This window comes from Chenopodium quinoa, unplaced genomic scaffold (assembly GCF_001683475.1).
Source record: "Chenopodium quinoa cultivar QQ74 unplaced genomic scaffold, ASM168347v1, whole genome shotgun sequence".
Lineage (NCBI taxonomy): Eukaryota > Viridiplantae > Streptophyta > Magnoliopsida > Caryophyllales > Amaranthaceae > Chenopodium > Chenopodium quinoa.
Genome location: NW_018744693.1, coordinates 466,140 through 489,961, shown reverse-complemented (window position 1 = coordinate 489,961; position 23,822 = coordinate 466,140). Strand labels below are relative to the sequence as shown.

The 23,822-nt window shown below is 33.9% G+C and overlaps 1 protein-coding gene across 1 annotated transcript; it reads right to left on the bottom strand.

Moving 5' to 3' along the window:
- Positions 1–19: 19 nt before the first annotated feature.
- Positions 20–18,641, bottom strand: LOC110702435 (lysine-specific demethylase 5D-like). The gene is made up of 33 exons (XM_021880140.1): positions 16,311–18,641; positions 14,433–14,490; positions 13,808–13,930; positions 13,022–13,079; positions 12,783–12,919; positions 11,766–11,924; positions 11,577–11,663; positions 10,960–11,148; positions 9,926–10,078; positions 9,245–9,436; positions 9,090–9,158; positions 8,894–8,989; positions 8,178–8,264; positions 7,973–8,089; positions 7,587–7,794; positions 7,367–7,431; positions 7,075–7,133; positions 6,803–6,934; positions 6,558–6,717; positions 6,143–6,478; positions 5,803–5,991; positions 5,627–5,688; positions 4,259–4,337; positions 3,412–3,558; positions 3,166–3,299; positions 2,698–2,818; positions 2,544–2,617; positions 1,760–1,904; positions 1,537–1,686; positions 1,252–1,347; positions 1,083–1,178; positions 805–1,007; positions 20–400 (listed from the first exon to the last, which is right to left on the bottom strand). The coding sequence occupies exons 1-33, from the start codon at positions 17,648–17,650 to the stop codon at positions 148–150; spliced, it is 5,574 nt and encodes a 1,857-aa protein (XP_021735832.1). The 5' UTR covers positions 17,651–18,641; the 3' UTR covers positions 20–147.
- Between the last annotated feature and the right edge of the window lie 5,181 nt (positions 18,642–23,822).

The window sequence follows — 23,822 nt, the reverse complement described above, 5'->3', positions numbered from 1 at the left end:
AAAGAGGAGCGAGCAAAAGAGAGCAGGAAAAGGGAGACCATATTTTTTTTCTCCCACTATTATTACCTTACTAGACCAACAAAGCATTACTGCACTGGTGGAAAGAAAAAAATGAATGAATTGAATACATCTGATGCTCTAAAACTACTATTGCTGTAAAAGAAAGAATGGGGATAGGCTTCCTAAATCGGTCCTTTTCTTGACTGTTCTTCTATATGGTTTCTTATTTCTCCACAATAACTCATCAAATCCATTAGACAACACTAAACTACTACTATTAATGGCATCACCTAAACATGCCTTCCGCTTCTTTGAAGATTTCCCCTTCTTAAGCCTCCATCTTGACTCTACATGCCGAGGTGAAGGTGTCTGTGGCTCACTGTCTTTGGCACTCTGAGATCTGTTGAGATGGCAAACAGCCCAACAATGCTTTACTAGCAATTTCCAAACTTATAAAATATTTTGGAATATTTACATGAATCAGATTTTTGAAAATCAAACCAATTGCAACAAAGAAAATGCAGGTCCCGTTGTTTTTTTTTTATTTTTTTTATTTTTTTTATTTTTTTATTTTTTTTTATTTTTTTTTAATAAGGTAATAAATACTGGAAAACTCTTAGTTCACAAACAAGGTAATACTAAACAAACAAACAGCCAACACAGAGGACGGTGAAATTAAAGTTAACGGCTATGTAGAATAATGCAGATGCTGTAGGAGATGAATAAGAAGAGCTTGCATACAAGGCTACTCTGGTGTTGGACCTTAAGGTCAATTGATAAGAACATTAAGGAATAAGGATTTACCTCTCTCGTTTGACAGATGGAGAAACAGGTACTTTCCCTTCCATATGAGGTTCACAAGCTGGACAGATGTAAGTATCAGGCGGAGAGATCAAATTGACACAATCAAAATGATACCACTCATCACATTCATCACACGCGATCATTGGCCTCATATCATAAGGTTTCCGACAGATACAGTACAGCACACTTCTCCCTCGCAACAGCTGGAAACAAATAAACATTAGGGTTTTCATTTTGGAGAATCCAGCAATTAAGGTCCACATTGACCTAAAAGGTACCTTAAGCTCCTTCTCAAAGTGGATGGGCAAACTCTCTCCTTCGGCAATGAGCTCAAACACTTTATCTAGCTCTAAATCCCCATTATCACTGGCAACCTGCAGAATACCGAAGTCAACAAAGAAGCTGTAGTCCGTGAAAGAATGAATACAATAATGTCTAAAGGCAGACCTTCTTTGCCATTTCTGCCCACTGCAATCCAATTTGCTTCACCTCGACAAGCTTCTGCTTGAAGTAATCTTCTAAAGGTACTTTTATAGCAAAGCCCTGAGATAATAAACATTCATTAAGATCAAAAACTTAATCAGGGAAATGGAAACACGAATAAAGTAAAATTGTACTTCGTAACATTTAAATAAAGGTACCACTAGACAACAAAATGAATGTCATCTATTATATTCAATGAAAGGGAACAATTAAGGGAAAAGGCTAGCAACAGATATAACTTGAACACACCTCTTTCAAATGGCGCTGAAGCTGTTGCATAACAGGTTTCTGTGAACCCTCGATCAACCTAGAAGCTCTGATTCTCCATGAATTTCGTGCAAGTGCCTGATCAAACTTCTGGATAGCAAGCGAATCACATACCCCAGCCACATCTAGAGCCTGCAAACAACCGGCAAGTAGAGTGAGAACCAACAGCTACAAGATAACTAAAGAACAGTTAAACGGAGTTAACCTTCAAAGCAATTGTCAGTTTCCCAGAGATGGATGATACATCTTTGTCGAAGAAAGACAATGAAGAATCCACTATTTCTGACAAGCAGCCTCTGCATGCAAGAGCTTGATCGAGAATCTCTTGCAATACATCATATTCTTCAAGCCTGTGAAATTACAGATGCAATGGTCCAATAAATTCAAAACAGATCAGACATATCACAAACCGTAATGGAGCAAAAAAATAAAGTCAACCAACATTGACAAATGAGCAAATTATGTTTGTATGTAGTCAGGAGACGAGAGAAAGGGCAACGACCAATGAAAACTTCCACTATTAAATGCATCTCTGAGTATTTCTGTGCTTCCATTTGCCTCAACATCATCTACAGGTATCAGCACATATGCTTATGCATCCAACTATTCAATTACTTCTCCTTGCTGTCTACCTCCCTCCCCTGTCTTGTCATCAACTAAAGCTTGACACATCATTTGGCAGAACTAAATTTTCTAAGGTCACAGGGTTATATTGAAAATACACCCCCCATAGTTGAAACATTAGTATGGAATAACCAATAGTTGGGATCACTATGAGAAGACCAGCCATAAACTGAACCATTCACATGTATATTTCCAATATTTTTCCGCTTTCCCTCAAACTGGACAAAATTTATACTAACAAAGCAGGCACCAATCCAGGTCTTGACAATAGCCAGGCTTGTAACAAGAGTTTCCTTGCATTCAAATTTTCAAAAAACATAAACTAAATAATCTGACACAGCTGTATGATGCTGCCGACTCATTACCTTGTAGTAAACTTCTTGGCATCAGAAGACAGCTCAACAAGCTTCTCCAATTCTGGACGCTTCCCTTTATATCTCTGCACAATAATCAATACATAACAAATATATTCACAAATGTACAAATTATTCCATGGAATGTTTTAAAGCAAGCGCTTACCAAAGGACTATCTTTACTCCGGCATATTGAGCCACTATCAACCAATGCACAATAAGGGCAGGTATATACTTTCGAATTGTCACAAGCCACTGACTTTGGAATCAAGCATCTAAGATGATAGCTGCTCATTAAAAGAACAATTCTTTCTCAGAAACACATAGATACATACACTTAAAACTTCATTCACATACATGACTACCGTTGCTCTTTTAGGATTTACACATTAATCACAACAAATGCAAGCAGGCAACCGGATGTACTTTAAAAACCTTTAATTAGTTAGTCCATCATAAAAATAAACAAAAGCATATCTTCACCTATTTCCCAGAATACCCATAAAAGAAACAGGAAAACTACAAAATATCCAAGGAAATGTAAACTCTGTGAATCTAGGCGTAAACTGGTCAAACCCTCTCATTGCCAAACTTGAATTAGCTTCTAGCATATACACCAAAAGTAGTATCTTACCAGTCCTTACATGTTGAACAGGTGATAAACTCTTCATCATCAGAGTTACTGGAGCATCCAATGCAAAAGTATCTCACTTTCCAGCAAGTTGACTTCTCATAGATATACAGAGATCTATGTAATGACTGTTTGATCTGAACATATAATAAACTAAACTTAGAATTTACAATAAACAGCCATAGTCACGAAGACTAAAGTTCTCTCTCAAACAAAGAAAAAGGTGGAATTCTGAAATATTGTAATTACCTTCAAAAGGGAACTTAATAATGTTGTCACATCTCCAGCTGAACACCCAACCACCTCCCCTCCTTGTTGCTTCCAATTCCCTATACTGTCAAACTCAGACATGACCATATCTAGCTCTGGACAGTTAAAAGCATCCTTTCCTAGTTCCTGAGACAACAGGAAAAAATTAGATCAAATAAAAAAAGCAAAAGGCGTAAAAAATGATAGCTTTACCAATCCATGCAAGTAAATAAAACAGAAACAGATTTCTAAAATCACTTGTTGAATTAGATAAGCAATCCTCCACATAGATGAATCAGCAACCCTTAGATATACCATGTAGAAAAATACACAATTGACTTTTCTTTATCCATTTTCACACTAATAGAAGATATTGTTTGGAGTAAAAACATAAGACAAGAATCAATCTCAACCTTACTTAAAAACTAAGATCTATGAAACAGAGAATTATATAATAAGGGTAGTTGTTTCTCTCTTTTTCCTCTTAATCGGAATTGACCAAATTGAAATAAGAAACCAGCAGCAAAGAAAGGACATGTATAATACAGTATGATTTCTCTTTGACAAGAGGAAACTTTCATATGAGAGATTTAAGTTGACTACGGTAAAGCTAAAACTATCCAGATAATTAATCCACCAAGAAGCTGTACTTCCAATTCCAAACACAGAAGAGAAATTTGCAGCAGAAATTAGTGATCACCTTTATTTTCAAGATTAACATTGTCCATTATAATACTATTTAAAATATATAGGTAAATTATATTTAGGAATTCATATAAAATATTCCAGGATATACTCTCTCCCTCCAAACAAGATGCAGCTTTACGGAAATGCATCCAGTGTTCACCTTTAATTCTAACAGTGAGGACCAACACCGCTCACTAGAATCATCACTGAAGAACGCTCGAACATCTTCTTGCCATGACCTACACTCAAAAGGTACCAGCATAACATTTATCAGATGGATGAAGATAAGTGGAAAGCAAGAACGTCATAAGTTCATAACACGAGCCAGTCAAGTAAAAGAGGAAAGAAAATTAAATGGAAGGAAACTAAGAAAGCAAACTAGTCAAAAACATTTATTACCCAAAATCAGACTACTACGAAAACTTTCAAAAAATGTGACCAAAAGCCATATCTGTATCTTACAGCATAACAGCAAGTTGAAAACTAAAAGATCAATTTGTGCTTAACAATGATATATCTGAGTCTTCAACAGTTGGTTCTATCAAAATACAGAAGCCCATATGCTGGTGTGAAAGTATCAACAATTATTAATCATATGATAAGTACCAATTTTTATAGGCCACTATAAGCACTTGGAAATGTTACATTAATTAATCAAATACTAGAATTGTGGAGCACTGGAGCAGCAAGCCCTAAGAAAAAGTGACAATCTAAATTTATGAAGTAATTGCAATTTGCAAATTAATACTGATCAAAGGATATAGTGCTGATAGAAGGTACATTTCTTATACAATTGAAATCACATTTTAAAAAAATTATAAGATAATAAATAAAAAAAATAGGTAAGCCATGAAGAAGAAAAACTGATTGATTATCTTCCCAGGAGCAGTTGACCTTTTTAAGGAGATATAGTCGACCTTGTTAAGGAGATATAGTCGACCTTGTTAAGGAGATATAGTCAACCTTGTTATATAAATTTACTCCTACAAGAAGATAATAATTGAAAGAACATGTACCAGATAACTATATTTAGGAGAACTAGTGCTTGTTAATCTCACTTCCAGGTTATAGGCAACCACCAAACACCCCCCCCCCCCCCAAAAAAAAAAAAAAAAAAAAAAACACTTCAGCCTCTCGTGTACCCCAAATTCTTAGTATTTTGTAAATACATATTTGCAATAGACCAACCCTTAAATTAACTTTAAAAAGGAACCATAAAAAACGAAAGAAAATTCTTTTTCAACAAGAAACGGAATAAGAAGCATAAGGCCAATAGTATGTGCTATGAAGCCGAAAAGGTAAATAAGAAAGCAAGCATATGGCAAATGAAAAATACAATAAGGCTTTCTGCAATGAAGCAAAGATTAAATAACCCTTTTCAACGTGAAACAAAGTATCAAATACAGGTTAGTGGAGGTAAGAGACAAAGATACAGTGAATAAATTTTTTTATATATATATATAAGTAAGAAAAAAAAAAAGGAGATGCAGATACTGGACTAATTAAAAGTTTTAATTTCAAAACTCACTTGTGCTTTTCAATTGCCTGCTCAAGTTGAACAATCATTGTCGGAAAAGAGACCAGCATATCCTGTATATTTGAAACAGAGCAAGCTCAATTCACAAAAACCCTAGTACAATAAATAACCAACAAGTCAACAACTAAATGGTTTCAACTTTTATCAACATAGCAATTATAAAACACCTGAGATTTCATTAGGATATCATCAGCATCAGTCAAGTGGAATCTTCTTATACTTGCACTGCTTGAAGCTGATAGAACTTCAGAGGCTCTACTGAGCCAAGAAGCTGCATCAACCAATGAGGTTAAAACAAAAGCACCATCATATTCAGTTGGAAGGTCTTTCATCTCTTTAATCAAGTTGTCAACATCCTGCATAATATGTTGAAGGATAACTTTTATATGAATAACCAATACAGTAAGTCATTTTAAAAGAATACCATACAAACAAGAACACAGAGTTCAAGCCAACTAAAGCCTATTTCATTGTTCTTATAGAAAAATGCAAGCCCTACAAGATTACCTCAATTGAAGGAAGTTCAAAGCGAAACATTAGGACCTTAGAGCACCATTTCAAGGTTGAAGCAGCACTCCACAATATAGAAATTTCAGGAAAGTCAAACCCCAGAGACTGACCAGCGTCTGCAACATTTTCAACCTTTGATCTTAGTTGCTCAATATCAACAATAACATCACCATGGAGTCCGTTAAAAATATCCTTCCTATCAAATATTTCCTCTACATCCTTTAAAGAAGAGCAAGCACAGCATCTCCACTCCTCACAATTCTTCAAAACAGTTTCAATCAACATTTTTTCTTCTAATTTTACATTCAGACACTTTGACTGACAAACTAGCTCCTGCAATGGTGACCAAGAATAAAATTGCATTACATAAGAGGTCATGAAAAAACAAAAGCAAGGAAGACATAAAACTAACCTTCAAATTTTCAAACGCTAACAAGCCAGTTGAAGCAGATGTCATTAGAGCAGCAGACTGCAAAAAAGGCCTCGAACTTTTTATCCAGGAATTAGCAGCAGATACAGCTTCCTTGATAGCAGGAAGGGAAGGTAGGATTACATATATATCCTCAGAGGTCCTGTAATATCCAAAAAAAAAAAAAAAAAAATAATCAATGCATACTACTAGCTCCACAATTAGATAGAAAATGGGATAACAGGAACCTTATAGCATCCTCAAAGTCCTCCAACGTTGACTCATCTGCTAGGATCTCAGTTGCTCTATCTTCCCACGAAATAGCAGCTGAACGCATATTATAAAGAGAAACAAACAATTCTTCCCTGTCAATCTGTAATCTGGAAGAAGAAAAAACAAAGCTCATAAGTTGAAACATACAAAAAGAGAAGAAAAAAAAAATTAAAAATTAGACAGCAGTGTAAAGAGATAACAGGAAAGCAGCCCTATATAAAGAAGCATAAGGGCCAGGAAATCATACACTGCAGCCTCAGATAGCACTTGTTGAACGAAATCTATCCTCATTTTAGATTTATGGACCTGTAATAATATAATTACATTACATCAATATCAATTCACATGATCAGCAACAAGAATATTATCTAGAATGCAAGTAATGGAACAACTTGAGGGAAAGGCAAAAGGTTAAACTTTAGTTAACATTATGCAACAAAAGTTTCACTTTCACCCAAGCTGGCATTCAATATTTCAATGAAAACAAAGGTAGTAAGTTTAATAGCAAGCTTGAAATATGAACGTCCCCTCTCCAATACCTTTAGTGCTTTTTCTCGGCAACATGCCTTACTTAGCTCAGCATCAACAAGAGCCAATTCATCAACTTAAGAAAAAAAAAAACAAACAAACAAACAAATGTCAGGGGGCAAGTAGCATATTTGGATATTTACCAACTGCAATCTGAAATTCAATATAGCAGGAGAAAGAGAGAGGGAAAAAAGGTAATAGGAGCTCAAAGTTCAAGGTCAGAAAGCCAACCTTGAACTCTCAATTCTGATCCATCTCTCTGAATGCATCTTAATTCTTCCACGACATTTTCTTGATCTTCACGTTTATTAATGTTTAGTAGTATATTATTGAAACGAGAAATCCAAGAAACAGTATCACTGTGATATTGTTGTAGTATCTTTAACTCTGGAATGTTGACCACAAAATCCCCAAACTCCTGAACAAGAATCTCAAGTTTCTGCATAGAAAACACAGCAACCATTTCAGAGGAAGAAATTTTTGATAGAGCCAAGCAATAAGAATTGAATTCAGCTCAGTGATGTGGGTGGGTGTCTAGGCAACAGCATTAAAATTTTGCAAAAAAATATCAACACTTTTCAAATATTGCTCTCTATAATGAAAGTTTCAATACAGACCTCCAAAGCTATGGAACCTTTCAGCATTTCATTGCAGTGATCCTGGCAAAGTTCAGCTTGCCCAATTAACTCCAAAAGCATTTCATTTTCTGGAACATTTAACCGCAGCTCTGACATCTATTTCATAAAAAGCTAACAAACATGAGAAGCAATCAAACAAAATTCGAAAATGAAGCATTACATAGACATAGAAAGTCTGCTATACCTCTGTTTTCAAATGTCGAAGGAAATCAAAATCAATTGCAGCAGGACTGGTCTCAAAAACACATTTTTTTACATTATCAAGCCACACCTTAACATTTACACAGGAAAAAAAGTCAATATAACTTCGCGAATAACAATTAGAAGACTTCAATTATGTGAAGCAAAAGATCAGACTCCAGTACAATAAACATCAAGCTAAAACAAATAATTTGCAAATCTTCTGCAATATACACTCCAAACAAAACCCAACACATTGAAAAGAGAAGTGCTTTTGTTTTATTTACATCTGTTCAAAAAACCCTACGCATCTGATTCCCTAGATAACAAAGACAAACATTAAAAAATTGATAGCAATTTCAGAGCAGTTATTAAAAGAAACAATCGAGTCCAAAGGAGCTGTGACTCTGCATAGGAAAAAAAAAACAAAAAAAAAAACGTTTCATAATACATGCTTCAAATTCTCTTTGATTAATCTTTTTGACAACTAAGAAATCATAGCGTGTAAACAGAACAAAAGCCAAATCAAAATACAAAAAAAGACACTAGAGCATTTGTACGCATATTAACAAGTTATCGGGACAAGGCACAAGGGTGAAAAGACACAGCTTTCATCAACACGGAAAAATTACTCGTATACCAAAAAAATAAATGCCAAAACTACACAAGGTCAGACAACACCTGAAGCAAAAGACAAACCAATATGCAAAATGCACACACCTTCAGAGATGAAATCTTCTTTGCCAACTTTTCACTTTCTTTAATGTAGATTGGGAAGCTTAAAGTTTGGTTCAGCAGGTTCTCCAGATCATCCATCTAGTAAACAAGATGAAAGAAAACTATCCTTAAGAGGGGAAAAAAAGGACAGAAGTCGTTTTATATCTTGCACAAAAATAAATAAGACGCTAGCTCATACAGAAAATGTTAGCTCTGAAAGAGCATTGTTAATATCTTGAACCAACAGCCTAGCTGCATCAGCATACTCCTGAAACAAAGGATCTCAACAATTAAAAATTCCAAATAGGGACCATAAGGGCTAATAGCAAATGTAAGCAGCAACATTATGTCAACCTTCAGTTTGAAAAGCCCAGGCTCATTACAAGGCACAGGATCATGTCCCAACAAGTTGTTGACATACTCAAGATGAACTTTATCCATATCACTATCACCATTTTTAGACCAGCTCTCAACAGCAGAAAGAGACTTTCTTATGCCCTCTGCCCAGTCCTTGGCTTGAACCAAATTCTTTTCCACATCTCGTACCTAATAATTAAATTGTACATCAAATACTATATTCTGTAGTTAATAAAATAAAAGTCCCCTACAAAAAAAACACAACGCAACATTGTGAATGAAAATAGAATTCCAAATTCCAACTTTACGATGATTGGAGACAAAGATGCACCATTGCTTAATCTAATAAAAGCACACATGTAAGTAAGAGTGTAAGACAATAACAATACAATCAAAATAGAAACTCAATGTTAACATGCCTTTTGACACATAATCAACTAAGCACATCGACCTTCAAAAAGACTCACAGGCTCACATCATAAAATCGCTCATCTAATTCAGTTAAGAACCTTCTGGTAACAGAGTAATAGCAGGGGGGAAAACACACAAAATTTGACTTGTCATTTATCAATTTATCTATATGTTGATTACCAAATTGTCTTTCCATATGCAAGATTTCACCAATATAATGTGTCTCAATTTTGTACAAGGTAAACCAAATATATAGATAAATCTTACCGGATCCATTTCAGGACCAGCCCAAAGAAACTGTTGTGCTTCCTTCAATGCACTCCTATAAGCACTTGAGGAGAAGGGGAGCTTAGATATCTTACAAGAATTCAACAACCAATCTTCAGCAAGTTGAGCAAGAGATATTTGTTTACCCTTCACCTATAGAAGTAGAAAATGATCAATATGGGAAACTAACTTCATTGGGATACACAATAGAATCGAAATGGAACCTCATATTCAATGGCCCATTCTACAGATGTACAAAGATGTCATCATACTATCAGAAAAAGAAGCTCAGAAGTAAGAGCCTATCATCTTGAAAAATTAATAAACTAACTAATAGCCGTAAAGAAACTTGAATTGAGTTGATTATGAAGGTAAAAAATAAAAACCCAGCAATAGAATCTCCAAATTTATGAAAGGGATTTCAACAAAATATCATCTTAGTAAATCATACTAAATTTATAACAAAGAACCTGAAAACATAAATATGAAAAATAAGCTATCACATATTCTCTTATTTTAAACCAATATTTGACAAAACCAGGGAAAATAGGCAGATATAGGAGGTAAAAACATGATGGCCAAGGTTTCCTATGATCTTGTACACTTTGCGTTCACACAAATTAAACAAACACCCAACTCTATTAAGAATAATATCCTAAAATCCACCAATAAATTAAACATAAAGTAGTTGGTGGTTCTCATTTCTATTTGCACAACACCACAACAATAATGCATCCTACTAAAATGAATTTTTATTAATTGTAATTGCTGTGAATCTTAAATTAATAACATAAATTAAAAACAAATAATTGAAAAACAGAAAAGTAGCTCATTTTGTTTTCAGTTTACAAATGACTTTTATAAATGACTAATTTTAGGTTCATAATACAACTAAAATCAGGCATCTCATGCAATCCCAAAACTAAAAGGATACAGTTCGTTCGATTTCCTTCATCCCCAAACAGCAGTAAAGTTGTGTTTCCCAACGACCAATCCAATTCAAAAAAATAACCAAGCAATTTGCAGATGATAACCTTCTTCGTCAAAGTGCCAGAGTCAGTGGAGCATGTATTCAGTTCTGCAAAATCCTTTCCTTGTCCATTGTCTTCTGAGCCAGAAATTACATTCTTTGTTATGACTAACAACTCGTTTAATTCTGCAAGAGAGTGGCGATATCGGAGGCGGCATCTCCTTGGATTACATTCACAAAGGCGTTCCCAGTGCTGCAAGACAAACAAACAATCCAGGTTCTTCAAATAGTACATTCAAGATAAGTTTACAACAAGTCTCCAGTTACTATAAACCGCATCATAAATACAAGAGCCAAATATATGCATCCGTATTAATGTATTCCATGCTAAAACCCAACCAAAAAAAAAAAAAAAAAAAAAAAAAAAAAGCCAAAAGAATATGCCATTAGTGATAATAAGGTAATCAGACCAGTCCACGACCGCAATTATCAATATAAAAAAGAAACCAAGAAATTCCAAGTCATATATAAGCAACGAAAGTTCAAAGAACATGTGCAAGAGAAGACAAAGTTAATCTTCCCATGCTCTTTAGCAACAGAGGTAGTACTGTATATTTTTTACAAGTATAACAGCCAATATTAAATAAAAGGTACTACCAAGAGTATCAAGATTTAAAGTACCTCTAAACACACAAAAGTGGATGGTCTACAGCGACAGACAACAGCTGAAAGATACAAATACTGCTGGCAGATTATGCAAGTGGGATCCTGCAACAACATAGATCACATTATCAATTACCATAATTGATTTTTATAATAAAATCAGATAAAGAGAAAAATAAAAATGATTTCCAAATGAGGACACTATACCTCCTCAGTGCCAACATACTCAGGATGTTTTCTGGGTGACATAACAGATGTTTTGACAAGGCCCTTTTTCCAAAGCTGCTCCCTCCCATTCTTCTCTTTTGTAAAGACCCTCAGTAACTCCTTATTCATGTAAGGTGCTACTTTGGCATCACAACCAAGCTGTTCATAGCACCAAAATAATTAAAAGAACCAGGAAAACACATCCACACACACACAACAGAGCTAACAAGTAGAAGTCAATAAAAGTGGAAAGAAAAAATTGGCATCTTAAGATCACCCCCGACTTTTCATTTCAACTCAAGGATGTGTATCAGATCCTCAACAATCTGACATATATTATTTAATACCAAGAACATATTTTCACTCATCATGTCAGAAAATTAAACACTTCTGTGCCAAACACAAGCACCAGAGTCACATTTCCTTAGTATATACACAGAATTATTAGCAATCATGTTCTCAGAAATGACAGGCCCGGTATAGCTATGAGAAATATGTTTGTAAAGAAATTCCAATTATTAACCAAAAAACAAACACAGCGAAACATGGATTGCAGGTGGCAAAGGTAAACTGCTCTTGACAAGAAAAGAACTTATCAAGAGAGAGAAAAATGACAAATACTGACTTAATTACACAAAACTCAACCTTCATATACTCCTATATTGTTGAAAACAAGATAGTCAACAAAAGGACCCTCTTGAAGTAACAAGATGTTCCAAACCATAAAATTAAAAATAAAAATAAATAAAAAATAAACCTAGTGAGTGGTCCACCATACAGACCATATATATATATATATATATATATATATATATATATATATATATATATATATATATATATATATATATATATATATATATATATATATATATATATATATATATATATGTATATATATATACATATATATACATATATATACATATATATATCTATATATATATATATATATATATATATATATATATATAAATTGGGCAAAATAATTTATAGAGTTCATTTAAGTCAGCCAACCTTAACAGCCACGCAAAGCAGCTCCTCATGAGAAAGTACAGCAGGCTTATGATACAGTTGATAGAGTTCTGATCCAAACCCTCCATGAGGTAACCAATCAGCAGGAGCAAAATTAACAGCCTCAGCACAGTTCAAGCCTGAAATATCAAATGACTCAACATTTTGGAAGCTTAAATCAACCCAATATAAAAGAAAAAAGACTACAGTTTAATCATGTATATTCTACCGTAATTGCTTACCAAGATTGAAACCTCCATGATAAGATCTAGGAAATGTAATCACAAAGTTGCCTGGCTCCTTGCAGAGAGGAAACACCCAAGGAAAAAGAAAAAGGCAGTTTACAGCATAAGCAAGCCATTGAAAAAAAAGACAATATACAAGAAATAATCTAAGTAATTCAAGTGATGAAGATTAAGCAAGCTCAAACAAATATAATCAGAACCATAAACAATATGACACCAATAAAGGTTTACAATAATCATCACAAAAGTTTAAATAAGCCAAGTCATTGAATATTGAGCAATTGTGTATATAGGTGACAACTCGCACACGACCATTCTTTCCAAATGAGTAAATATGGATCCAGCAAGCTAAACTATACATAATAGCCAAGACATTGAGTGCCAGCCAATATTTAAAACCCTAACTATCATAATTCCTTCAGACTAACTATCATAATTCCTTCAGACCCATAATTCCATTCTGAAAATTATATTTGTGTTACCATCATTCTCATGAACAATACAGATAAAAGACAAAAAGAAAATTAAAAATATATCTACATTTAAAATATCTAACAAAATAATACAGCATTTCAGAGCAGAAATAACAGCATCCAACAGAATACAAGAATGCATCAATAGGAAAGCTTGATAATTATTTTTTAGTAGGTTTGAAATTATCTTTTTTTTTTTACACAAGGTTTGAAATTATCAGTAGTTCTTTATCTCATCAGCACATAGCAAACAGTAGATGTAAATAGTATGGATAACTAATAGGACAGCTCATCTCTCATAAAATTATACCTGCAGAACAGTATAAACAGGAACACCATTTTCTTCTAAAACGGAGGGGTTCAACATCGTAACAAGCTGGAAAAGCAAATCTGGTTGGGCATCAAAGAGATCAGGAAGGCAGCTGCGCATAACCTGAAGGTGGTAAATATTGCTAGTTTAGACATATTTCAACATGATACAAATATTTTTTAATTGGAAACAAATAATTTTACCAGAAGGCCTCAGCATATACAACTCAAGGAAGACAGTAAACGCACTGATGATACAACATAATTTTGCAATAGTTTTAGGTTTTTGATAGTCAATAAACACTCTGAAGGGAAATTCAATGATCCCTTTACTCCAACAACATAAATTTTTAATTGTCATGATAACTGAGGACACAGAAATGTAGGCGGCCATAATCAAACCAGCTATCAAAAAGCAACAAAGATGAGGACAAGACAATCTATCAATAGTTAAGAGCTATTGAACATATTATGCAGATTCTAGCCTAAACAGTAAATTTCAAGACAAATATTTCATTTTAATACCACATGCTCGTCATGCCCCACAGAGTATATCACTAATATCTTCCAGTGATCATTACAGGATGAACAAGATATTCAATTTGACATAAAGATTATTCACAAACCTTCTCAAATGCAGAGGCTTCACTACCAGGAACGCTGTACCAGCATTTAGGCTCTCCCCTGAAAGCAGGTGGAATATAAGATGATTTAACAAATTTTATGCAAACCAAGTTCCATGAAGAAAAAAAAACACAGTCTACAATCATGGTCATACAGTAAACAAGTGCTCAATTTTCATGCAAGCTTTGATATCAAGTATGCAGATTTTGCATAAAAAGCAACAAGCTCAATATCAATTTATGACAAAATGATAAATTTTAAAAGAAAAGAAAATGAACCATAAAAACAATACCAAATTATTCACGCTTGTAGTCTACCAAATCGCAAACCCTCATAGTAAGGGAGTCAAACCAAAACAATAAAAAAAACTCTTTATAAACCAAGAAACGGTGGATGATAAATGTGTATGCTTCTTCATTAACCCAATGGACGAACCACCTCACCTCCCACACTGTGATGCTCAGACTCGCATATGGGAGTTGGGTTCAGGGTATTGATACATGAGTGTCCGACATGAGAAATCTTCATAATGATGATATAGAGTACTTTTTAATTAGACACAATTTAGGATATGGACAAGGAACTTCCTCAGTAAGATTCTTTTTTCCAGTTTTTATATCATTATTCAGTTTCTTCTAAAAAATACAACCTACTTAGCTTTCATCTGACAAACAATTCGAAACAAGCTAAAGGATAAGATCCCATTGGCAACATATCTCTTCGATAAGTCTTCCCCTCTCCATCAAATTTTGCTAGTAGATCTTCAACTTTAGTATTATACATTTCAGAAACTAAAAAATAAAAAAAGAAGTATATCACAGATGTCCATTTTCTTCCTGCAAGTAGATGACCTGCCTCCACACCCAGGCAGCGACAATAGCACCACAGTAAGATTGCCTCGCTCATGGAGTCATGGACCAAAGACCCTAACATTCTATTTTCTTTCCTCATAAACCAACGCATATTAATGTGATCCCCAGATCTGACATGAAATGATGCAATCTTTCAAAACTCGAAATTTCCAAAAGAACAAGAAAATCTTCTTCTCCAAATCATTCAAGGACATTATTTAAGGAGGTAAACATTTTAATTCAACTAAATTTCTAGTTTCCTGAAAACAACTCTTTCCTCTTTCTTATCATGGTTCAAAGTTAAACCCAATAATTTTCCATAAGCAATATGAAAAACTAGGGAGTCTGAGCATCATAAGAAGAAAACAACATTCTTACAAATACACACACAAACACTAACAGTTTGTTTGGATAAAGAAAGGGGATGGAAAAGAAGGGGAGGGAGGAGAAGAGGAGGGGAGGGAAAGGAAGGGGAGGGAAGAATGGTGAGTTTTCCTTCCAAATCTCTCCATTGTTGGAGGGATCAATTTCCTACAATTTAATCATTCCATTTCTCTCCCCTACAATTCCTCCCTTCCTCATTTGCTATCCAAATGAAAGATACTCCATCTCTCCATTTCTCTTCACTTCCTTTCCCTCCATTTCCTTCAATCCAAACACACCGTTAGGAAAAATATTCCTATTTTCATATTCTAGTCTATGTATCTTAGTCACGGTTATAAAGGTCAAAAGTAATCTTCACTATAATCATAACAAAAATGCTAAGAAATTACATGCCCTGATATCAAGCTGCAAGACAGAGCAGAGCCAGTTCATTCCCTACATTTAAAGCTTAGTACAACTCCTTATCAATGCTCAAAGTTTTTGCCACTCATAATAAAAAGCCATACCTTCCAAGCAAGAAAACTTTAGCTAGCTATTTAGGTATTAATATCTTTAACAAATACAAAAGGCGAGCACTTATAATCAAAATTTAAGGGGGAAAATCATCAAGAAACAATAAATAATAAATGGTATTAAGCCGCGTACCAGTGATGATAATTCATTGAATAGAAACAGTGGTCTTCAAAGTGCCAACAGAATGCAGAAAAGAGCATGCCAATATATAGCCAGGGTACCATAACACCAGCAATACTGTGATGAACTGCCCGAAGCATTGATCCCTTCAACTTTGGCAAGTTGTTCAGATTCCAAGGACTATTACAGTATTTATTCCACACTTCAGCATCAACTGACTCTGGTTTTTTGTCATTTGAGCGAGGAAATCCACTTCCGTATATCGATGTATCCAAATCGCTACCGTACATGACTTCAACCTCACCTAATGACCCCCCTACAATTTCCCAAAACTTTTTTTCTAACTGCATGCGTGAACATGATGCAGATCCAAACCATTTTTTCTTGGTACGATCAGCTACCTTTCTAAAAGCTTCCAAAGATAAACATTTTCCAGGAACGAAACCAAAACTATCTTCATCAGAATTCAGGCATTCAAGACAATACCAATTGCCTGGTGGAATTGCTTCCAAAGGAGGTGATAGGCAATAAATATGCCATCCCTTATTACATCTATCACATAGAAGCATAACCTCTCCATGCAACCCACTTTTACATTGTTCACATATCTGGTCACGCTCCTCTTCCTTCTGTGGTTTGGAGACTTTAACAGCATCCCCAGCATCATTTTTCCGTTTCTTCTTTAAGCTATCCAGATCTGACTTCTGATCCCTTTTCCTATCATTATTATCTATCCCTCGCTTACAACCTTTTAATTTCCCCTTATTCAAGTCACTGTAATACTCCTCATAATCATACAAATGTTCTAGGTACAACTGACCTAAAACATGCTTGGCACACTCAGAGATCTTGCTCTTAGGCCTCACAAACCTAAATACCTCTCCCCACTTCTTCTCCTTGGCAACCTTATCATACCCACCAAACCGCTTCACAGCATTAAAAACCTTACACAAATCTAACTCCTCCCCTTCAAAAACAACCTTCCTCCTAGGCTTACGACCCCCACAATGGGTCTCAAGAAACCTATTATATTCCAACTCAAAAGTCTTGGAATCGCACGAAGCAGGCCTCGCCTGCAATTGATGAATAGCCTGAGTCTTGGTCGGGAACGAAAACGATTCCACATCTAAAGCAAAAGGGGGTTTCCACCCCTCAGGTGGAACAATCTTACAAATCCCAAAAGGCTCAGCCTCAGGCCTAATCTTATATATAAATTCCAAAGGGTCCCTAAAATCTTCCTCAGTTGGGTAATATACAGGTGCAGGGGTTATATTCATTGACCCATTTGCCGCAGAAATTTGCCCTAACAATCCTCCTCCTCTTTCAACTGCCCTAGGTCTACCTTTCCCCATTATTTCTTCATCCAATGCATCAACAATAAAATATCACAAAATCATAAATTTCCCAATTCAATTCAAATCAAACCCTAATTCACATTCCATCATAATAATATATAAAAAATTCACCAATCCAACCTATAATCTTACAATAACAAATAAAACCAAATTCAATGAAATAAATTGAATTAAATTTCTAGGGTTTGAAGCGTACCTTCTTTTTCTTGCAAATAAATTACAAATAAATTCAATAAAATTTTGTTAAAATTATAAAAAAAAATAAAATATGATCCGAAGCTTTAGAGATATTGAAAGTGAGAGAGTGTTTTTCGTGGGAGATTTGGTTAAGTTGGTTAGAGAGGAGAGAGAAAACCCAAAAAAGAGAGGTTTTTGTTTTGTGAAAAATTTTAGGGTCTTGAAATTGGAAAATATTACGAAAAGTTGACACTAGGGTTTTTGATATTCTAATTTTCCCCCAAATTGATTTTTTTCCCCTTTTTTCCGTGATGATAGAAAATGACGCGACTTTGAAGAAAGTGAATCTTACGCGCTAAGTATTAGTTGAGTATTTAAGGGGCTAGATTTTTGCGTGATTATCACGTGATATTGTGGAGGAAGTTTTTACTATTAAAAAGGCGGTTCGAAGTGTGTGAGGTGGTTAGGTAAGTTGACTCAGTGAATTGAACCGCCCACTGTTTTTAGTAGCCCATTGGTTTATTTTATGGGAGTACTAGGTTCGTATTATGGTTAGAATGTGAACACAAGTACATTAATTGATTTAGGGGTCGTTTGGTTCACACGAGGTAATCGGAATGGAATGAACAAAGGGAATGAAAGAGAATGGAATGAAACTCTTTCCATATGGTATGTTGTTTGGTTTACAAAAATCACCACCACCCACCCAACAACTCATCTTCCCACTTCTTTAGCCACTCCACCGCCCAGCCACGACCTCCCCCACCCCTTGTCGCCCGTCGTCGATCATCCCCCACTTTTCTCCGCCTGTAGTCGAACCTCCCCCACCCCTCGCCGCCACGCAAAACCCTAGAAAACGATCTCCTCCCTCTAAAATCGCCGGTCGTCCCTTCCCCTAGCCACCAAGTGTCGAGAAATCTCAAGGACCCTTTGTCTTGAGGTTCGATTTCTAGGTCTAGTCAAAGATGCTTGTGTCTTGCGGTTTGATTTCTGGGTCTAGGCGAATTCCGGGAAAGTCGAAGATGCTTGTGTCTGTTTGATTTCTGGGTCTAGGAGAGTTCCGGCGAGGAGTGGGGAAAGCTGCGGCGAATCTCGTGAGAAGTGGTGAAGCTGTGGCGAATTTCGGCGACGGTAGGACCTGCTGCGAATTCCGACGACGGTAGGGGGACCTGCAAATTCCGGCGAAGGGTGGGGAGCTGCTGCGAGTTCTGAGGAGGTGCTGGGCGGTGGGGGTAACTAGATGCTGGTGTATGTATGGTGGTGTAGTGGTGGCTTAGGAAAGGGAGTGGAAAAGTCCTGGGGGGTGGGGAATCAATGTGGACTGATTTTGGGTAAACTCAAAAATAAAAAAGGGTAATAGGAATTAAAAAATTGACAAACAAACATCAACAAAGGGAATGAGACATATTCATTCCCTTTCCCTTTGATTATTAACCCCAACCAAACGGCTCCTTACTGTAATGAGTGTCTTAGGTTGTGTCACTTGTGTGTACTTGTGTAGTTTGTGACTTGTGAGTATCGTTACTTCGTTAGTGTGTAGTGTTAATTTTATTTATATCAAAATATGAGCATGATTGTGTGTCATGTTAATTTTATTTATGTCAAAATATGTAACTATGTAAAGTAATGTTGCGTCATGTTAATTTTATTTATGTCAAAATATGTAACCATGTAAAGTAATGCCGAAAATTTTTTAATTTGTGGAAAAAATAATTAGTTCTAAAACATGTGCAACAACACAAAGTATTGGGTGAGACGAGTCTTATTCAACCATTGGCGAAATGCACATTTTTTTTAATTATATGATTAATTGTTTGGATGATACCATCGGTTTTATTGGATGATTTTGACATTCATGTCTTAGGGTCTGTTCTCATTGACTGAACTGAACTGAATATTTTATAATAGAAGGAAATTAGGAGCTGAAATGAATTGAACTGAAAATAAACGTATGAGAACAAGCCCTTAGTTGGATGGTTTGATTTAATTATAAAAAATAGTATTGTGGAGTATAAAAATAATATTAACCAAGGGTTAAAGTGATATAATGATGTCATAGTTGGGTTTATTGGGGGTTTGGTAGTAATCGCGACATCTTAAAATTTTTTGCGGTAGTAATTCACAACTTTTTTAATTTGCGGTAGTAATTTACAAAAGTAGTATTAACTTGCGGTAGTAATTGACAAATTTTCCTATAACAATAACACAATGTTTATTAATTATAATGCTAAATAACACGTAAACTAATTAATGTTTTAATTTGTAGGAAACGAGGTGAAAAAGTCCAAGTTGGAAGAAATAGCAAGAAGATGTTATGATGATAAGGAGTTGTTAAATAAGAAGGAGTTTAAGGAACCTGATGAACTTTTTTGTGACTTCTACAGAGCAGTTTGTGAAACAGTAGAGTATGTCTTTCAACTCCAATTCCTTCCCAAACTATTTGAATTTTACAAAAATAATAATAATTAAATAACTACTCCCCTGTCAAAAAAAAAAAAAAAAAAAAAAAAAAAAAAAAAAAAAAAAAAACTACTCCCCTATTCCTAAACAATTATTAGAAGAATAATAACACATGAGATAAAACTAATATGCTGGACACTCAAGAATTAAACCATTAAGCACGACCACTGCACTTCATCAACATCAACTTTGAATGAATACATATGAGCATATTTATAGTATACCCAAATCATTCTTTTCGTAAAAGATAAGTTTTATCAAAAGATATGTTCAAAAGATATTTTCCAAAAATAAGTTTTCAAAAAATATTTCTTTTTGTTAAGAATATATTCTGTCAATAATAAGATATATTTATTATAAAAACAGATTTTATTTCAAACTTATATTTTCCAAATATACTAGCTTATCTTTTTCAAAAAGATATAATTGCCGTAAAATCAAATTTTACACAAAGTCTTATATGTGGCTAGCCACATGGTGTGACCATTTCACATAATCACATATAAGGCAATTAATTAAGTAATAGGGGGTTACGGTGAAGATTAAATGGGGTTACCGTAACATATGTAGATTGGAAATATGTAGATAGTATTGTGGCGTATATAAAAATAATATTGAAAAATAAAAGTCTCATGTCATGCACGGTAATTTTCAATACTTAATACTTATCATTAATTTAACACTATTATTTAATTATAAAAAATAATACCTAATTGCAAAATACGATGAAAGTTCTATAATTACAAAAAAAAAAAAAAAAAAAATCACACTAAAGATCACTATATGCATGACTAATAAAAATAAATATGAATTACATTACAAAGTTATAGATAGAAAACTATTATTGCATAATATTGTACATAAAAAAAAAAAAAAAAAAAAAAGAAACACTCGTAATATCTTTGTTTGAATGTGTACAAATGGAATATACTTATCAAATAAGAAGTGAAATATTATTGAATTATACTTAATACTGTATCAAGTAGTTTGTATCAAAAAACTTCTCTAAGAAGCTTTGGCCAAAAAAAATTAAAGTTAAAAAATAAAAATAAAAACTTTTGGAGGGAAAATTTTTAACCAGATGACATGTGTCATTTCTGATTTCGCCTTTAGTATAAAGTTATAGATAGATAGATTTTTTTTTACTCGTAGCCATTGTCAATCATGCATAAATTTGATATTTAATGGTAAATTGAAACTATATGTAGATAGTATTGTGGAGTATAAAAATAATATTGAAAATTTGAAAAGATTGTGGAGTATAACAATAATATTGAAAAATATGTAGATAATATTGTGGAGTATAAAAATTTGAAAAGATTGCGGAGTATAAAAATAATATTGGAAATATGTAGATAGTATTGTGGAGTATAAAAATACACAAAGTTTCATATGGTGCGGCCAGCCATATATATATATGTATATATATATATATATATATATATATATATATATATATATTTTTCTTCTCTCTCCTCTTTTCTTCTTCCATCTTCTACAACATTTTTCCCCCCAATTTTATTTCTCTCTCCTCTGTTCTTCTTCCATCTTCTACAACATTTTCCTTTTTCCCCCAATTTTATTCCTATCTCCTCTTTTTTCTTTAAACTTCATTAATGGTGTCATTTTTTTAGCCCAAATTTCTTCAAACTTCTAATGGTTTACTTTTGGAAATTTATGTTGAATTCAAGCTTATTTGCTGAAGATGTTGATTATATAACTTGTAAGTTGTTAAATTTTATAACTTAATTTTTTGTTTAATTGAAGAACGAAAAGCAAATTGTTTTCGTGTATAGTGATGGTTTCGTGGGTGGGTAGTGGTGGTTTCGTGGTTTTGGGTTCTAAATCTGGTTTCGTTGGTGGTTTAGGTTGGTAGTGGTTCGTTGGTGGTGGTTGTTGGTGGTAGTTTTTTGTTGGTGGTGGGTAAGGGGTTACTAGATCCAGTCAGGAGTACTAGGTCCAGTCAGGGGTTACTAGGTCCGTTAGGGGTTACTTGGGGTTACTAGGTCAGTTAAGGGTTACTAGGTCGGGGGTTACTTTGGGGTTACTAGGTCGGGGGTTACTAAGTCAGTTAGGGGTTACTAGGTCAGGGGTTACTAGGTCAGTCAGGGGTTACTTGGGGTTACTAGGTCAGGGGTTACTTGGGGTTACTATGTCAGTTATGGGTTACTTGGGGTTACTAGGTCACGGGTTACTAGATCAGTCGGGGGTTAATTGGTCAGGGGTTACTAAGTCAATTAGGGGTTACTTTTGTCTTGGGGTTACTTTGTCTGGGGGTTACTTTGTCATTTGCTGATTTGGTACCCTGTCGCATGGTGCGGCCAGCCGCACCAGAAACGCACTGATAAAAATAATATTGAAAAATAAAAGTCTCGTGCCATGCACGGTAATTTTCAATTCTTAATACTTATCATTAGTTTAACACTGTTATTTAATTATAAAAAATAATACCTAATTGCAAAATAGGATGAAAGTTCTGTAATTACAAAAAAAGAAAAAAAAATCAATCAATCAATAACAATATACTAAAAGACACAACAACAATGACACATGTCATCTTATGGTGTGTCCTTAGTATATTTTTTTTAAAAAAATTAAAACTATTTAACAATGGATAGAAAATATACACAAAATATTTACATGGGAAAAAATTGTAGAATAATATATTTATAAGCTTAAATATCTAACCATATCTTTATATAAATATATTCCTATATTAGTAATTACTTTTTTTTTAATGTATAATGATTATTTATAGTAAAAAAAATCATGAATATATATTTTTCAATTTAACATAGTTTTGTGAATGAAAAATTATCATATTTGAAATTTTAAAAAAAAATGTCATTAAGGTTCAATCATCAATTCAATAACAATATACTAAAAGACACACCAACAATGACACATGTCATCTTATGGTGTGTCCTTAGTATATTTTTTTTTAAAAATTAAAACTATTTAACAATTGATAGAAAACATACGCAAAATATTTACATAGGAAAAAAATTGTAGAATAATATATTTATAAGCTTAAATATCTAACCATATCTTTATATAAATATATTCCTATATTAGTAATTACTTTTTTTTTAATGTATAATGATTATTTATAGTAAAAAAAATCATGAATATATATTTTTCAATTTAACATAGTTTTGTGAATGAAAAATTATCATATTTGAAATTTTTTTAAAAAAATATGTCATTAAGGTTCAAAATAAAATAAAGCAATATAATATGTATGAAAAAAAGAAAAAAAAATCTAACTAGCTTGATTTGAGATAAAATAAAAATAAAAAAAATAAAAAAAAATAAAATTGATACTCCGTGACAATGATTGAAAAACCATGCATGACACGGGATCTAACCTGGGCCTGTTCTCTTCCGTTGAAATTCAGTTCAGTTCAGTTCAGCTCTTAATTTATGTCTAATGATATTGCTAATGATATAAAGCCAAATTTCATTCTTTTAAGCTCTTATTACAACGACGACGACGACGACAACAACAACGACAACAACAACAACAACAACA

Coding starts and splice junctions, on each gene's coding strand:
- LOC110702435 (XM_021880140.1), bottom strand. CDS start 17,650: ATGGGGAAAGGTAGACCTAGGGCAGTTGAAAGAGGAGGAGGATTGTTA. Junction 11,149..11,576: donor CCACTTTTGTGTGTTTAGAG/GTACTTTAAATC, acceptor TTTGTCTTGCAG/CACTGGGAACGCCTTTGTGA. Junction 8,265..8,893: donor AGAAGATTTCATCTCTGAAG/GTGTGTGCATTT, acceptor GTAAATGTTAAG/GTGTGGCTTGATAATGTAAA.